The sequence below is a fragment of the Pogonomyrmex barbatus genome, unplaced genomic scaffold (genome assembly GCF_055798465.1).
Source record: "Pogonomyrmex barbatus isolate J1 unplaced genomic scaffold, ASM5579846v1 scaffold18, whole genome shotgun sequence".
Lineage (NCBI taxonomy): Eukaryota > Metazoa > Arthropoda > Insecta > Hymenoptera > Formicidae > Pogonomyrmex > Pogonomyrmex barbatus.
Window position 1 is genome coordinate 5706485 of NW_028297114.1, and position 19326 is coordinate 5725810.

At 46.1% G+C, this 19326-nt stretch overlaps 1 protein-coding gene across 1 annotated transcript in view; it reads right to left on the minus strand.

Moving 5' to 3' along the window:
* The window catches only part of sty (sprouty signaling antagonist), a gene marked incomplete at its 5' end in the record, with an annotated part of 31400 nt that extends 12735 nt beyond the window's left edge, over positions 1–18665 (minus strand). Inside the window, one exon of the mRNA XM_089075274.1 lies at positions 18308–18665. Within this exon, the coding sequence (XP_088931400.1) occupies positions 18308–18665 (358 nt within the window). The remainder of the gene's footprint in view (positions 1–18307) is intronic.
* Positions 18666–19326: the final 661 nt, after the last annotated feature.

The following is a 19326-nucleotide window of genomic DNA, read 5'->3' on the forward strand; positions in this document are numbered from 1 at the left end:
TCGCGAGTGTGCAGAGACCGGAGCCGACAGAGGGCGCGGATAGAAAAGAACAGAGAAAGACGAAATGAAAAAGAGAAAGAGCAAGAAGGTAGACGAAAGAGAGAGAGAGAGAGAGAGAGAGAAATATAGCGCTCAGTCGTCTCATTCTGGTGCGCTACTCGATTCTATATTTATCCCACTCATTAATTCCATCCTCGTCGTGCATCCATCGTTCATTCATTCGTGAGCCCACTTCTAGCTCCCTTTCTCTCTCATTCTTTCTCTCTCCCCACATCCTCTTCTTCTCAGTCTACTTCACTCCCTCTCTGTCTATCGCGCGCGCGCAAATACGCACGTTCATTCATCTCGTCTCTGTCTGACCAGCGCCCGTATCGTCGACGTCCCTCGCGTCCTCCCCCTCTCTTTTTCTCTCACTCGATATCACACTATCTCTTTCGCAGCTTCTCCTTTCTCTCTCGCTCCTTTCCTCCCCCACCGCCATCTCCGCCGCCGCTGATCCTGCTCGCGCAACCGAGCACGTCGCTCCCACTCGTTTCCCCTTTCTTCACCCCGCGACATCTCTTCCCTTTCCATCCTCCTTCCCTCCCCTGCTCCTCATGCCCCAATCTGACCATCCGCAGCGCTGTGAATGCAGTGACGTATGTACGCGTAGCGTAAACCCCAGCGTTCGAACGGTTTCGAGGAGTCGCGTATCGATATACGCGATGATGAATGAGATGTCTAGCTCATTAAACGATTTGTATTTTTAAATTTATGCTGAAACGAATGACCTAAAAAATAACGCGATGAGACGGTAGTGTAACAGTTATAATTCATCTCCTTCCTATATTCATATCGAAATTGCGATTTAAATTGAAAAAAGGGAACGCGAAGGAGGAAATCTCTTATCTAAATGATAATGCTGATCGAGATATTTATTTTGTTAGCGGTGAGTGGCCGGGCTAACAGGAGACGGGAACGGTCCATTTGTTTTCAGATTTGACGTAATGAGAGTGACTTTCGACTTTTTTTGCAAAGACGTAGCAGACAGGGCCCCGCCAGCGAGATCTCGTTCCCGGTATTTTGCGTGAGCACTTGCGCCACGGGTTTGGCACCAGGCGTCAAAATGCCGTCTCCTCGTTTCTCCGGCGAAACGGCACCAAGAGATACGAGCGAACCAACCGGCCAAAACTTCTTGACTTATCGCTTCCTGGTAGTCGAGCGCCCCGCTCGGAGACATTTCCAACGTTCGCCACCAGTGTATGCAATGCGAAACACATGTTAACGTTCGTGGGATTCAGGGCGTGTATCCGGAAAAATGACGTCGTTATTATTATTAGAAAAATGTCTCGCGCGAGCGGAGTCGTCTTTCGCGGAATGACATTCTCGGAAAAGACCCGATTACAATTATCATACAAATAAATTTTGCGATGTTGTGTTTCTCGACCGATTGACACTTATTACCGTGACGATAATTGAATTTCAAAATATTGAAGAAACTAAAATCATAAATGAATTTTTCTTCGACGTTGAAAAATCTTTGGAAAGATTCGAGCATTTTCAGCACCTGTCGAAAGTAAAGTAATCTTGCCCGTGTTCTCGTCACGCGAAGGGTTCGACGATCCGTCGCTACGTCGTTGATTCGGGGAGAGAAGCGGGCAGGCAGGCACGTTAAGCGAGGCAGGCGAGCAACGAGCAACGAGTAAACGAGCGAACAGCCGAGTAAACTTTGACGACGGCTTGCTTGGCTTTAGCCATATCGCGAGCGAGCGAACGAGCAGACCCTCCCTAACATTGAAAAATCCGGTCGCGAAAATAACTCGCAACTTCCCCCCTCGATAACGCGCTCTCCCGCGAATATGTCATGCGCTTCTTCCAAGACTATCAGCTGTGGCTTGCGAAGAATCGTGGATCATTTAAAGCTCCCCTCGATATCCGCTCCGGCACTCCTCTCCCCCTCTCATATTTGTCAAGTTCGTTATCTCGAATTTTAGATTTCAAAAATTTGTCGCTAATCGAGAGATTGATATTTCAAATCGGGAATGGAAGAGATCGATCATTCTATAAATGTCAAACGCGCGAATTGCGACAAATTTTTTTTTCTTAAAATCCCTAATATGGCGCGTTGAAAAATCACGGCGCGGATCAAGTGCCCCCCCCCCCCCAATAAATATTCCGCCGTCGGGATTTAACGGAAAGAACGGAGAGATGCACGGAAAGCGTCCTGTCCGCAATAATTGATGTACAACGTCGTGTACATCATCGTGTGATGCAACGTGCGCCATTTTAAGCGGCGCACTCGTTTCTCCAGCGGGTATCGGTTGTCGTCTCGTATCGCAGAGGAAGGCAAAGTAACAGCCACACCCGCGTCGGAGGAGCTCGCATAAACGATGAATCGAGTGGCCGACGCGGTCGTAATAAACAGTTTCGCGCAAGGTGTAGACGGGACACGCTTGCGTCTTAGAATGAATATTTTTTGGCAGCACCTCAATAATATCTCCCTCGCGCGCAGTCTTTGATATTTCAACAAAATTGGATAGATGTCCCAAGACGATAACGATACTTAGGCAATGTCGAGGATGTCAACTTCGAAAATATTTGAAAGTGAGACATGACGCAATATTACGGAAGTAAACATCCTTATTTATAGTGGTGAGAATGTCTCTCTCGGAGAGTGGAGAATTAGAGTAGAATAAAACGGAATAACGAAATAGTATGCGGTCGGCTACAATGCAAATTTTTCCGAGGGCAAATAGCAAGCAGCGCTTTTAACTAAAAGTAGAGTAGAGAATATAAGTTAGATCGTTATGACGAAATTAGATACTTTTGATAGGCTGATGGATCAGGTCGCAACAATGATATTGCACGAGGCCTACGCTGATAAGGTACAACAAGATGATTTACGATGATACGAGATAATACAAGATGGTGTAAAATAAAAATTGCGATGTTAAATAAAAATTGCAGCGACAGCAACCGACGGTTCCTCGATGGTAAGCGTTCGGTAGTTAACAGGGTGGAGGCGGGGTGGAGGGCGCGTGTACGTGGACGGTGTGTCAGAGCGAGCGCCGAGAAGGAGCGTAGGTTTATTTCGAGCATTTCCGATTTCGCGCGCGAGGGAGGCGGAGGCACTCGCGTGCCTCGCGGACTGAGCCAATTACACAATGACCGCGCGTCGCATCGCGTCGCGTCGCGTCGCGTCGCGTCGCGCCGGCAAAACTCCCGGTACTTACGGAATTCGAAAGGCGGCCGCGAGAGAGGCGACGAAAAATCAAGGATCCTCCACGGCTGGAATTGGATCAGCTTATTTTTGGCCCCGGAATCGGGAGGAAGAAAGGCCGACTCTCTCCCGTTCTCTCTCTCTCTCTCTCTCTCTCTCTCTCCCTGTCTTTTCTTGCTCTTTCGAACAAGGGAGCGAGCGAGCAAAGTCGAAAGCGCGAGACAAAGAGTAGCACGACCCTCTTCTTCCTGGGATGTAGATCAGCCACGTCAAACCAATGGCATGCGGCGCTATAAATTTTTTACGACGCACATTTTTATATATTTATTCGAATTTTATTTTCTCACAAAATATGAAGACGTTTTATCGTAAACGAAACCTGAGAGTCATCCGGAATGTTCGAAGTCATGCGGGCGATTTCGTTTCCTCCTTCTCGCGGACGGCGTTAACTTTAAGGACCAAGTCCAACATGCCTGGATTACAAAATTATTGCGAGTTGCGCGAACGTGCCGCTTTTTGTCGCGTAGCCTTTGGTCTATACAACCTACATTTCCACGCCTCGCTGCCGACGTTTCCTTTGTTTATGTCATCCCGACGGCGAATGTTCGAGACAGCTAGAAACGAGATCCGCCAAGTCCGCCAGTCTGGCAGGCTTAAATAGAATTTAAATGTCGTTTACGCGCGCGTCGTCGTCGTCGTCGTCGTCGTCGTCGTCGTCGTCGTCGTCGTCGTCGTCATCGTCGTCGTCGTCGTCGTCGACGTTGAAAACAATGTCGTGTCAAAAACGCGAGAAAGTCGAAAAGTTACGTCCAAGATTCGCATTACAGGAGACGAGGCATATTCCGATCTCGGACCTTTCGGTTTTGGCTCCCGTTTGGGGAGCGTCACGATTTTCGCTCGGCGAAAAGCGAGACTTGGGATTTAGCGACTTTCGGCCCGATGACATTTGGTTCGGCGCGATCGCACGCGAGAGTAGCGACGCGTTTCCAGGTAATTTCCCACTGCCAAGAAACCTCCCGGATCGACGAAGATCCTGTACGACTCGACGTGAAAACGTCGCGCCGTTCGCCGCATAATCGAACGAACTTGGAGGAACGAGCGAGCGAGCGAGCGAGCGAGCGAATGAACGAGCGAGCGCCCGCACGTTTCAGATAAAATCTATGCACGCCGCAATTCCGCGGCGAGCGTAACACGAACGAGCAAAAGCCCCCGGCAAAAGCCTCCAGATAAATGGCGCAGCGACGACAACTTCCTCCACGTTTCGCTATCTCAACGCCTTCTCTTAAAGGTAAACTGTACTACACCCATTTTTACAGTCAAAAGTTATGGAAAAATTACAGCTCTAAATTGCATTTAAACATTTTGCGGCGGTTAAGAACCTGGGTGAAAATTTATTTAAATACAGAATAGAAGTGCTTTAATAAAAATAATGATAAATTATTTCAATTTTTTTATGAGTACTTTAAATATTCAGAATGATTTATGTCAAGTTTCATTGCGAGTTGTTTCCTAAATAAAAATTTAATTTTTATTTAGAGAGTACAAACGATCACGGGTGGTGGTACGAATAAAATTAAATTTTTATTCGCTAAACAATTGATCTTTCTATTTATTTACCTAAATAATTTTGGATGCAGATTTCTAAACCACCAACTAAACTTTTTTTTGGAAAAATATGCTAAGGCTTAAAGAAGTAGAGTTGCACTTTTATAATAAATCCGTTCGTTCATGGGATATGATAAGGCTTGGAAGAATTTTATAAATTTCAATATATAATCTGCTTTTAACAAAGTAAAGGAATCTTGGAAGAATTCACGCATCATTGAAAGTTATTCGAATACTTCCGTAAGAAGTTTACCGAAACGGCATTCCATGCCATTGATCGCGTCTTTGTCGAACTCCTCCCAAAGGAGACGACTCTCTGGAGAAACCCGAAACACTTGCAGAGTTTAGCAATGTGGCCGCTTCCTCTCATGCAGCTCGGACGTTGTTTTTCGTCGGAGCATTACATGGATTCTGCGGATAATGCGTTGTGCAAGCGAATTTTATGAGGTATCATCACGGTGTCACGAAAGGAGCGACGAACGGGGCGAATCGAAAACATCTGTCGCAGCGTTTCTCGCCGCGTGGGGCATGCGTTTTGCATTCGGGTGCCGCAAAAAAAACCGCAAACTCAGCCTGGAAAACGACGGCGAGATGCGGCGAGGGTTATTCCGAACAGACGGGATTACTTGACTCGCCCTCGTAATCTACCTGTGATTCATCGCGCGAAATCGCACCGGGGACTCGCATCCGCAGTTGTGTTATTCATGGGCGTTCGTAGGAAAAATTTAATTTCGAATAAATTAATATTTCCCCAGACGTATGTATTTGCGTAAACTTAAGTAAACTTGCGTTTGCGACTTAAAAAATAACGATAATAAACTATTGACGGTGCTGTTCTCTGCAAAAATCAGCATCCTCGCTTGCAGATGCGTAACAGGCAGCGCAAATGGCGTCTTTCTTCGAAATTGAAAGAAATTGCTTTCACAATCTAATTATTTGAACTTGGATGTATACACATAAATCTTCTCACTCATGACAAATCGTCTGTCGTCTCAGCTCGTCGAATCGTCGTTCTGCTTTATACCACCGGACGGCGGAAAGTTGCTTATTGAAGGGATTATGGAAATTTTGATGGCTGCATAGGATTAGGAAAGCACGCGAAATAGAGACGGCGGAGGAAATGAGAAAGATATAATACAGGGCGAGCATACGGACACGCAACACCGGATACCACCCAGACGACGCCTACGCAGCGTGCGTGCATGCGTGCATGCGTGCGAGCGTGCATGCGTGCTCGCTTATAGCCTATACGTCGACAAAAGCGTAATTCTTCTTGTCGCACAAAATAACAGGGATTGGAGGAATAGACGAGCGCACAGTTACGATCGATTTGCAACTAATTGTCTACCGAGTGATAGCGATCGCGGAAATTACCGGGACGACAATTAGTACGCTCCGAAAGACGATTTACAACTCTAAAACAAAAAGAAAAGTTAGAAAAGGTAAAGTAGCGTCGAAATAAAATCTATAGAATTAGAGAGAGGTTTAAAAAAAGAATTAATAAGTGTCATATGATCAAAGTAGATTTTAGAATATTTAAATAGCCAATTATCTTTAGGAATATCAAAGTAGCATCAAAATTTTAATTTGGAGTAATTCGTAATTAAAAGGCAAGTTTTAATCGACTATATATATATATATATATATATATATATATATATATATATATATGTGTGTGTATGTGCATTTTTAATCCATTGCCGAATTGCGAAAAAACAAATGAATCACGAGGACATTTCGGATATTGTATGAAATATTTCTTAGGTAGAGGTAGAAAGGGATTCCTTTTCTCCACCCCGATTTCATTCTTTACGACGCACTTCGTTACGTGGCCATTATGCTCGCAGATGAAAAATCTGTCCGTTGTAGGTAGACTCGGGACAAGGATGTAACGAAAATATTTTTTGGGGAAAGGGATCCCGGGAAAATATGTGAGGTATGAGGGGACAATGGATATCTCGATCTCCGTCTTCCGGCTTTTCCGCCAACTGCAATGTCATTCTGTCCGCAGTCTCAATATTGTTCTAGGTACCTGCACCAGTAAACTCGAGTCATCGATGACATACCGAGCCGTCCGTAATGGAATATAAAGCTCGTCTTACACGCTATGGGCGAAGCTCCATTCCAGGGATATTATATTGCAGACGAGAATTTTTTTTATGTCCGACCAGGGATTTTAAATTAGAAATTGTATTGCATACGCCGGTGCCAATTTCGTCTCAGTGCGAATACGATTCTGAAAAATATTATCTACATTGTGCGGACAGAAAATCGGTATAATATTTTGCAGAAATCAAAACAATCCTTGATAATCCTATATATTCTGAAATTTTATTATCAGATATAATTTAATTTCATGTTATGATATTTTGCGTGCAAGGCAATTATAATATCTTATATAAAAATATTATAATAGAAAATTAAATTACACTTAACGATAAAATTTCGAATTTAAGACTGTGTGAAGAATCATTCTGAATATATCTCATTTAACTCACAATATTCCCCATTCGTGACACCCCCCCTCGTTCCATAATCATCGTTGCACAATTTTTTCTCGCGCGGAATTGACGGGCGGTTAAATTTTTTTTAATTATTTTCACACGTTCGCGCGTGGGTTTTACGCGCTTACGCGTGGGCAGGGTTAAGAACCTCCTGAGTACCGGGAAGGGAAGTTTTTCCCGGCATTTCCGGCAATGCGACGGGAAGCGACATGGGGACACCGAGCGGTAAATATCCCCGTGCTCGTGGGTTCCCCCCGCTGGGAGGAATATTTAGGATTGAAAGAGTTAAACGCGGATCTTCCTTCGACGAACGTATCTACAAGCGAGCGAAGCGAACACCAACGCACGCACGCACGCATCACGCACGCACGCACGCACGCACTCGCTCGCGCGATCGCTGCTACCCGAGAAACGGAATGTGGACGCCATATGGTTGAGGTCTTCGCCCAACCAACCGACCGACCGACCGACCAACGAATCGGCCAACCAATCAACGAACCAACTAATCAGTCCAGTAATAAATTAACCAACCACCCACTCGTTCCATAAGGCGCATTATTCGCGAGAAAGTTTGTATCTGCCCCGCGATCGTCTCCCTTGTTCGTGTGTGTGTGTGTGTGTGCGCGCGAATACGTGTGTCAGTCATATCGGGTCGTGTCCCATTTTTTTGCGTATCCTTCTGAGCAGGGACGAATCTGTAGGACGTTTCGGTACGAGCAAGATGATATTTTTCATTTTTCCGAGACGACCCCGGCATCGTCGAAATTGAAAACGAGACGCGGCTAAGACGAGCCGTTTAACGAAGACCTGCCTACAAATACCAGTCTAGCCGTCTGGCGAGCGGAAGCATAGCTTTAGATAAGCCGATCCTTTGACATAACACGATGTTAAAGGTTATCGGATTATTATAACAGAAATGTATGAATAAGAAATAACAACGTTACGGAAATGCATAAAGTGCGGAAATAAAACGGAAAACATCTGGCATCAATTATTACTGTTAGTTTAACAAAAAAAAAAAGAAAAAAAGAAAGAAAAACAGGAAATATCCGAGTCCCGTTATCGGAAAATCTGACGATTCATCGATATCTAATTTCTCTCTAATTTTCAATGTTAAAACATTAATCTCTCGCGATTTCCCAATTTCCTGCTATATCTGCAATCGAAGAAGAATTATATAAAACTTTTGAAACTTTTAAAACTTTCTTATTCGCATTACGCTATCGACATTCGGCTAGGTACATACGTATGTAAAATGAAAAAACTTAAGAAATATATAAAATATACATAAAATATAAATAAATATATATATATATATATATATATATATATATATATATATATGCACGCACGTACACTAGGTGTGCGCCTACGCACGTCGGCCCACGCGCTCGTCTCCTCTCTCGCATGCGAAAAACTATTTTCGGCATTCAAGCGGCGACGTGTACGCGCGGAGAAACGCTGGAACGTCGGAATTACACGCGCGCGCACGCGTGTGGGCGTGCGTACGCGCTGGCACACGCACGCGGCCCGCATTCGACTGCATCTTACGTATTTATAGCGGCCGGCGGAATATACGCGCGACGCGCGCGATTCGCCTTTTCCTCCTCTCTCTCTCTCTCTCTCTCTCTCTCTCTCTCTCTCTCTCTCTACTCTTTTTTTTCTCTCCTTTCTCCCTTTCGTTTTTCCTTTTTCGCGCGCACGCGCGCTCGCGTCAAATCATCGCCGCAGGTATTCCTTGGTATTTATCGACTCATTAGCGCCGAATGATGCTCGTTCCGGAATTTATGCCACCTCCATTTTCGGCGCGGCGACCGTCGAAATCCCGATGAACGAGGCGCGAACGAGGCGCGAAAATGTGTGAAAATCCGAAGGCTCTCGTGGCCAACGTGGCTTGGACGTGTTTACCCGGTGAGATTTACGCAATGGAATTTGCATTGCAATGAAGCCCGAGTGCAAGCGCCGAGTAGTTTCATTCAACGTTACGGCGGTTCTCATTGAGATGACTTTTACCGTATTTGACACTGATTTCGCTTATCGCTGCGCGTACGTCAGAAACGTCAGAAACATCGAATTAATTAAACCTATTCCGGCGATTGTCATCATCGTTAAACAAATGAAGTATGTATTTCGTGTTTGTTTTTTTTTTTTTTTTTTTTTCGTTATCTCTCATTGATCTAAAAGATCCAATTTATTTTCAGGCACGACCATTTGAAATAAAGCCGATCCGCGCGAAGATACGCGTTCTCGCGCCTCCGCGTCCATGACACGCTCGTCGTGCTCTTCAAATTTGCTCGCTCGGCTTCTGCCGTCCTATTTAAAGCCGGCGACTCCCATTCGAATGAGAGGTTCATTAAGGCCCCGTTTAATTCAAGCCTCTCGCCCGCTCGCTCGCTCGCGTTCTCTATTCCCGTCGGCCTTCGCTTAAGCGCCAATCAATCAATTCTACGTCCACGCTGACGTGTCGATCGTTGATCAATTCGCGATCAACCAGCGCGCGCTTCATCCTGAAAGCCAGCGCCCGCAGACTTCGGCGCCGATAGCGCCAATCGCAAGTGGGAAAATAAACGGAAGTGAGGCTGTCGCGTTTCTCCGCCTGACCGGGCATGTCCTATACACAACTGCCAATCTTAATTCCCGTTCGGACGGATTTTACGACGAACGCGGAACTTCAATTTCTCTCTCTACATAAAGGGTGTTCCGTAAGTCAAGGTCAATCATTAAGGAGATAAAATTGGGAATCAAAAAACAAAAAAAAAGTTATAGTAAGTATGAACATAAATCTGGAAATGCGTTATTTTCAAATCATTATTATTTTTATGTTGAAATTTTTAATTGCTTTGTTTTCGATTTTTTTTTTATCAAAATTAAACGAAGAAATGGTTTTCGTGAGTTTTGTAACATAATTAAAGTCAAATAAAAGTTGCTTTAGCACTACACAAGATGCACCACGTGGAATTTCTTGGCAGAGATCAGGATTTCACTTCACTAATTATATTATAAAACTCTCCTCTTTCAATTTTGATGAAAAAATTCGAAAGCAAAATAATTTGAAATTTCAACGTAAAAATGGTGATAACTCAAAAACAATGCATTTCCGGATTTCTATGTTTATACCAACTTTCTTCTTTTCAGATCTCTAATTATCTTCTGAGCGATTGACTTCCATTTTTGAAATACCCTCTATATAATCTTATGACACAAATTTATGAAAATTATGAAAACTTACTTGTGAAAATTAATCGAAGTACAAATAAGTTACGTTATTCGTTCGTTCACGATCGTCAAGTTTAATTTTCCGTGGTATACCACGAAACTTTCAATAGGCTAATTAAAAGATCTCGCCTCGTGTTTATAGGGTGTAATCGATTGCATATTCCTCAAGATCAATCTCGAAGCAGAAAGGTAGCTCGGGGTAGGCTCGGGACATTCTGTATTCGCGCACTTTTCGCCGCATCATTCCTTATGCTATACATCGACGAAGGATCTCGCTCTCGGCGACGCATTCTGAATGAAACCTCGAGCGAGACCGCGCCTGAGAGGAACCAGCGAGGGGTCAACGTTCCCTTTCCCCCCCAAGGACGGCCAGGGAAAAGTTAAAGAAGCCGGGGATGGGACGGGGCTTGGGGGAGGGGCGGCAAGAGTCGCGTATACGCAACGGGGGGAACGGACGTGGAGGCAACGGAGAGAGACACAAACGCGCGGGACGAAAAACGCGGTGAGAAAGAGAGACGGGACGGAATCGATTCTTGTGCTCTCTTAACCCTTGACTAGAGTCGAGCGTCGAGTCGCATTCGACCCCGGTCACCGTGCTGAATGCATTGCGCACGAGAAAAGTGCTGAGCGAGGTTGTAGATAATACGTGTATCTATCTCCCTTTTTTCCGATAATGCGCGATTTAAAAGAAAGCACGTGAATGGTTTCTAAATCGAGGACTTGCGATGCGGCAAAAGGGGGGGGGGGAAAAAACACGATCGGTTACGTCGCGCTATTTTTCGCAGGCGATCGAAGCTGTTTCAATCCGGCGTTTCCATCTGAAATTACGTGACGCGATCGCATCAATTTTGCTATTAATTTTACCATTCGCTAAAGTTATCTAGAAATTTTCTGAACATTTAAAGTTCGAATTTCCGCGCAAGTTAAAATTATAATATATTTTATTATACTTACGTACCGTGTGTGATTTTTTTTTTTAATATGAAATAAATAAATGTATTAAATTTTTGTATTCCGACAACAGCGCTTGATTCTTAGTTGTCTTTATATCTGTTTATTGTTAAAATTATACAGTTTAGAGTACCGCCTGATATATTGAGCGTTCCCATAGGAGACCGTGGATTTTCCGCGGAGAAGAAACAAGTAGGTGTGGTGCACACGCGGGAGTTAATCCTTTTAAGTCGAAAGCTCGTGACATCGTTAGGATAAAAGCAGAATGTAATTGTCCAGACCGCACCTAATTCGTGACGCACAGACTATTCTCGTTCCTCCGGGTATCCATTTCGTGAACGTATCGCCAACGTATGTCGATACGCGTGACGCGAAGGTAATTTTCGCGGCGGCAATTAGACGCATGACTCGTCGCGGAAAATAACGATACGATACGAGGCAACAAAAGCCGGGGGAGGGAAAGAAAAGAAAAATGTTCCCTCTCGTACATATCGTATATACATGAAGAGAAATGCGCGAACCGCGACATCTCGCCGGGACGTTTGTTTTTCACCGACGCACCGGAAATAAGTTTATCTCGTTTATCTCACCTCCGTTCACCTCGACTATTTACACACATATCTTCCAATCCGATACGAACGCTATCATCGCGCGAATATAATTTGACTCGTTTTGCATCTTACACCAATACCGCATATCGCGCGTTCTTCGTTCTCTTCGCGCGACGGATAATTTTAATAATCCCGCCGTCAATTACTCTACTCACGATTACTACGTCGAAATAAATATGAATTTAACGCGCAAATTTAACAGCATTGTCAAGGTCAACGATAAAAAATATACAACACTATATATATATATATATATGTGCAATGACAACATATTATATATATATATATATATATATATATATATATATATAATATGTTGTCATTGCGCCTAAAGAAAATAAGAGAGGCGTTAAACGTTTCGTTGCACCTCTCGAATTAATTTCGCTATGCGAATTATTTTTAAATAAATACGTGCTTATAATCGATCAGAAGAGAAGCAGACGCGGAAGCCGACGAAGGCACCGGTCTACTCGTGACAACGCGTTTGTTATCTGCACGATTGCGTAATCGCGTCGTTATCTAAACTGCATCGATCGGCTCCGCCGTATTGACTCGATTTAATCACGATTAATCACGATCGCTCCTTTAAAATTGAGACTCCTCGAGCCGTCGATGCGACGTGAAAGCGTCGAAAATCGCTGGCGCGAGCAGCCATGCCAATATGCCCAGACTTCCGGTTCAAAATCGACAAAATGCCTCGGCAAGCTGCCCCGTCGTGTTCCTCGCTCTGAGTAATCGGATGAAGGCGAGAAGAAAAAGATAGAAGGATAGGGACGCGTGGAAAAAAAAAAGAAGTATCTCTCCGCTTCGTGATATACCGGGTGTATCGAGAGGAGAGGTCAATACTTGAGACGAGGCGATAAAATCGTTGTAAATAAAAGATTTCCTACGAACGTGCGCACATGTGACAAATTCTGAACAGTTTATATTATGCCGAGATATCACTATTTATTCGGGGAAAGAGACGGAAGACGAGTGAACAGATTGGGCCGACACGGTCCGTTTTGACAAATAACTATTATGAGAAAAAGAGAAGAGGGGAGAGGGAAGAAAGAGAGAGAGAGGCATTTAGATTGATGATGCGTAACGCAAATTCTTCGGGCAGGTCGATGAAGAGGAGGGCTAGAAACAGAGACATTCGAGCCGCACGGTAAATGAATGAAAGGCGCGGCGGGAGGAGGTGGGAGGGAGGGAAGGACGAACGATCGGCAGAGGGAGAGAGAAAGAGAGGGAACGACCGCGGAGAAGCCGGATGTGACGCGACAACGCATAACGACGACGACTTTGCTCGTAGATTGCACTCGCTGCTCGCGCAAAACCAGACAAGAGGAAGAAACGAGTCAGGCGCAGGACGTAGACAAGGAGGGAAGATCGTAAGCGCAAAAAGTGAGCGAGAGAGAGAAAGAGAGAGAGGGGGGGGAGAGGATAGAAGGAGAGAGGAGATCGAAATGGAGGAACGTGAGATAACGGAGCTGGCAAACATGAAGATAGCGTGGCGGTGTTCTCGTGTTACTCGAGCGAGCGAGAGAGAGAGAGAGAGAGAGGACGGGGAATAAGAGAACGCGCGAGGAGGAGAGAGATGGCGGAGTAGAGTTAGAGAGACAGAAAGGGAGAGAGAACATAGCGCGATTACATAGCGAGATTCGAGCGCGAGTTCGATCCGCTACTGGAGTCGAGAGAGCTCGATAGGCTTAGCCTTAGGATATCGAGAATACGTCTGCGGCGCGTGTAGGATTACTTATTGTATGATTAACACGATCCAGGCAGCGATGTCGCACCGAGCTTCAAAGCGAGGAAGGTCGAACGCTTTCGATCGGATTTATCATAGTAAAATACAATCGAATTGATTACCAAGTACTCAGTTAGTGACGAACGAAAAACAATGGCGAAAAGTACTCGGTTGTTTCGCGCGCATTTATCTTTATATCTCCTACATGTTCATTTCTTGCATAAAGAGAAATAAAAAAAAAAAAAGTTAACTCTCTTGCGGATAATTTACGATACCTTGTATCTTTTATTTTTCTGACAATTTCATTTTATTCATCCTTTTTGGCTCGACTCTCCGTCTTAAATAAGCTTGAGTAAATTAGTATTTCTTGATATTAATGATAAACTTTTTTCCGGAATTTTTGTTTCGTCGACGAGTACCGCGTGATACTATTTTAAACCTCTTCGACTTAATCTTGTACAACGAATACATTTTTAAGTGATAAAACAATCGAATGCGCGTATTGATAACATTTTTTTCAACACAATGTATTTAAGCGATTAGTACGGCAATAAACAACTCAAATATAAATACTTCATGAATGAGTTGCGACTTCCGGTATCTTGGAAACGGTTTCCTACCTATGACGAGGCGATGAATAAACGAGGGCAACGGTCACTATGCGCATACAACAGCTCTACCGATATGTACATGTATTTGTTTTTTCTGCTATTCACTCTTTATCTGAGTTATGCATTCGTCACGCGAACTTAGTAAGTAAAACAAAGAAGTACAAACGGTCGGGAAAGAAACTTCGTCTAAAACCATTATCATCTTCCATCTGTTAGAGCGGTCGAAATTCTAATGTAAAATGTATAAATAATATAAGCTAAATTAAAAGCAAAGTCCTACATCCAAGTAGCGTCGTCAACGCGAACGTAATTGACGCAACATCGCAATATTAATACTGCGAGAAACGACAATTACGCATTGTCAATTTGCGGTGTTTGTACGTTAATTACCGCGGAGTGTCTCTCGACGGGAGTTTCTGAATGAGAGTCGCAAGAGAAGCCATGTTAAAAATTCACACGAGAGTCGTCGAGTCTCTACTCGTTTTCGCGCCTCTCCCCGCCACGAGAGTCGCCTACTTTTGCGCCATGCGTGGAAATCATGGTTTCATTCATGCCGGATCGACTTCGCGGCGTATATGGCGCGCGCGCGTGCGTGCGCGCGAATACATACCGCAGCTGCGGGTGCGTGTGCGTGCGTGCGTGCGTGCGTGCGTGCGTGCGTGCGTGCGTGTGTGTGTGTGTGTGTGTGTGTGTTGCAAGACACGTCGATATCTATCTTCTCGGTGCCGAACACAATCGATGTATATTGCCGCGCACGTAAGAGGACACGCACGCACGCACGCACGCACGCACGCACGCACGCACGCACGGCCGCGTGGACGCATGTGCCAAAGTCGCACGGCGACTCCGTGCCGAGTGGCATTCACGGCGTGTGGTGCCAATGAGAGCGGCCGAGCGACGTGTTCGAGCCTCTGTGTCAATAAGCCGTGCACACGCATACGGGTGCTGTAACGGGTGTCTCGCAGATACGACTCGCGCCAGGGAATCCGTTGCGAAAGATTTAGCAGCTTGACGAAAGTCACTCCCGGTGGCGTCGGCCAATTTCAGACTCTAAAAGATAGTTCCGTCGATTCGTAATTTAGTCTGACGTGACTGTGGAAAGTCTCAGCTCTAAAATATAGCGTTGTACTCCCAGCAAAGTCTTAATACGGTAAGGATAGGCGCGCGTAGAGTCAAAGCGACGTAGAAATCAAGATTAAAGACGGTGTTTCATAGAAATCTCATCGATTCGCACCCTTTTTTGAAATTCCACGAGAAGTATTATTCTCGATTTCAGCCTATACAGCACAGCACAGCGTAACGGGGCGAAAGAGAGAGGAGGAGGAGGAGGAGGAGGAGTATGCGCGCGGACGCGAATGCATGTGCATGTGCGCGACGGTGTGTGAGTTTTACGAACGGAAAGGCGACGGCGACTTTCTCGCGAACTTTCTACACCTGTGGGTTTCATTCACCGCTTCGCCCCTGTGACTGGTTCGGTCTCTATGAAAGCGTAGTGTGACTCAATGCGCGCAACGAGTCACGCTCTAACCGTCGATGGAGTTGGCACGAAGTCGCACGACCTCGTCCAAGAGAGAGAGATAGCGATGCGGAGTAGGAGACGGGCACAGATTTATCGTATTTCGCGAGAAAATCCTCCGAGAACAAATGTCCAATGAAAATACATCGAAGTGTGAGCGGCTAAAAATATTGAGGAAAACACACACATGGACACACAGAGAGAGAACCGAGGAGAGAACTCGGAACAGTTCCTGAGAGATCCCTGTTTCGTTTTCGCTTAATTAAAAAGATCACAAAAAGATGCAAACGCACCGAAAAATACAGGAGGAGTAAAATGAATACTCGAGCATTTCGTACCTTCAAACTCTCTCTAGTTGTCCATAATATTAATTCGTGCGCTTGCGGAGAATCGATTAAGAATGTTTAATCGTTTTTTGAAGGCGAACAATGTAACGAGCAATCAACGTAAACGACGCGGAGAGAGATACGATAGAGGAAACGGGGAGAAAGATAGAGCGAGCGGAGAATCGAGAGATAGGGGGGGGGGGAAGAGCGAGCTCGATCTCTCGATCGATTTCCGCCGGCGAACGACGCAGATATTTTTCGGGGATTTATCGCTCCCGGCCGTTTCCGCCGAGTATCGCGCGCGTCCGGCGATGATTAGCGCCAGCTTGGAAACAACAAGGCACGGAATTTCGTAAACGAGCACGCCGCCGCACGCGGTTTCCAGATTTACCCGGCACTCTCTTTCTCTCTTCTTCCTCCATCTCGCTCTTCCTCGCCCCGTCGCGGATCTCCTCGCTTCCAGATGGTCCGTTCGCGTTTTGCCAAGGGAGCCGAAACGCGTCGCGTAAATGGTACACGGGGTACGTCGCGAGCGTAACGGATGTGTCTCTTAGCCTATGGGCTCTCGAACCAATTCGAAAAAGAGTGGACGTTTCGCTCGACGTAAAAATCCGGGGAGGAGCGGACGTGTCGTCGCGAGACGTTTCACGCGTCGGGACGACATTCATCAGAGATATCTCGGCGTTGGGACGTGCGAGTGTAAATTTTCTCACGGATTTAGAGGCGAAATCACGATCGACATCGTGCATATGAAATTTCTTTTTAAATTCCCTTCAATGGATGCATCTAGAGATGCATAACCAACCGTTCACCGAGCGCTTGGTCGAACTTTCGTCCGGTTGATATGTTCTTTTACGTATCTAAAAAGATATATAAATCAGATGCAAAAGCTCAGTGGATGATTGGATTTCTGATCCATACTCTATGAGACAGAGGATACGCTAGTTAGCTTTGATTTGACACTCAATGCCTGAGCACATTCGAGGTACTTTTTTCTCGCAACGCGCGAGAACAGGATATCTGCCAAATTCCCGGTTCATCTCGCACGCCTTTACCAATGATACCAGCGCGCTATGAATCGGCTGTTACGCGCTTATTACGAAAATGCTGCTTCTCCTCTCTCTCGGGGTATGGGCAAATAAACAGAAACGCGGAGCGACGGGCGGGATAAAAAAAAGGAGCGTCGGGAGCCAGTTGGTCCGGGTCATTTGCCCGACAGCCGTCCATCCCGGACGTCGTTTTTCCAACGAAATTCTACGCCCCGTATTTGATAAATCCCAGTCCGGCCATCGTCGCCGGAGGGAATTACACCTGGATGATATTAATGTCATCCGTTTCATCCGCCAATGCCCATCAGCGATAGTCGTAATAGCACGATATCAACGGATATTATCGTATCTGTGCCGGCAGTGGGTTACTGCGGATGCCACGATATTGAATTTCTTGGATGAGGAACGACCGTTTGGCGCTTAATTTCGCGCTAATTTATAGACTATAGGATAGGTATAACAAGTATAAAATCCAGGAAAACTCAGAAATCTGACCACTCATCTTCAAGAAGAGTCTTCGAGAGAATTCTGGGACCGGCCATTCCTTTCGAATTATGTCTCTTCGAACACGCGTAATTCGAAGGAAGAGAGTCTCGTCCTAATTCGATCGAAGAAAACGCGTGGAAACCACACGTGAGTTCACAATTATATCGCGAGAGCACACGAGTAAACTCACTTCATCATCGCGCGCGATGTGCTGGTCGAGGAACCGTAAGAAAATCGAGGGAAGGAGGCGATTACGAATTTTCGCGCATTCACCGGCGGCACACAATCGGAAGCTCGTGGGAATGCAGTTATTCTGTCAAACGCCGTTACTCTTACTAATCGCGCGTAAACTATTAATCGCAATTTTAATCGGCCGAGCGATTCCAACGCCAACGGCTATCCCTGTGGGCGCGTGGTTCCTCAGGTTCGGGAGATTTTGTAATCTCGACCCGCGAAATCGGGAGGAGAAATTTAAAAGAAAATTAACTGAATGCACACACTCACCGGTACGACTAGGGGGCCGTGGGGGCGCAGGATATTGGGGCGGCGTCAAGAGCGGCGGCTGCGGCGACACTCGAACAACGGCCGGGGGGTTCGTTGAGCCGTGGGACGTGGAGAACGTGGCTGGCGCAACCGTGGCCGCTGTCGTCGTCGGCGTCGTCGTTGTCCTCGTCGGCGGCGCCGTCGTCGTCGTAGCCGCCGTCGCTGCCGTATTATCCGTCGTCGCCGTCGACGCCGTACGTCGCGGCGCGTCCTCGCACTTCAAGACGACGGCGGCGTTACGCGGTCGGAGCGGCTGCCGCGGGGGCAGCGCCGGGGCCGGGGTGTTGTCCGAGGTATCCACACTTTCGGCACTACCGTTTCACCTGTATTCCCCTCACGTTCGGGGTGTATAATACGAACGTCGCGCCCCGGGCACGACGCGCACTTGTCCGAGGAGAGAAAGAGGGGTTCACGTGTATTTTTTTTTTATAATAGATTTTTAATAATAATTATGTTACGAACGCGCATAACAATGGGAAGCACTTGGACGCGCGAGACGTAGCTCTCGCTCTTCTCGCCACTTCCTGTACCCGAGCGAGACTGAATGTTGGTTCGTGAACTCGAATTCCACCTCTTCCGACTACTTCTTCTCTTCCTTCATCTCTTCCTACTACTACTACTACTACTACTGTACTGTTGCCGTCGTTGCTGCTGCTGCTGCTGCTGCTGCTACTAACTTCTTCTACTACTCCTACTACTCCCCGCTCGCACTTCCGGTACAGGTCACAACGTCACAACACGCAAGCACATACGTATCTCCCAAGGCGAGCACGATCCGAGAGTACGGAAGCGACATTAGAGGCGAGTCGGAGCGCACGCGCGCGCGCGCGCGCGCGGGTGCCAGCGAACGAACGAGCCTCGACTTTTCTCGACTCGATCGAGGGCGAGCGACGCCGCTCGGCGTCGAGAGCTTGGATAGACCGGCCACGGCGAGTGTAGCAAAATAGAAAAACAAAAAAGATATAACAGCGAAGGAGAGG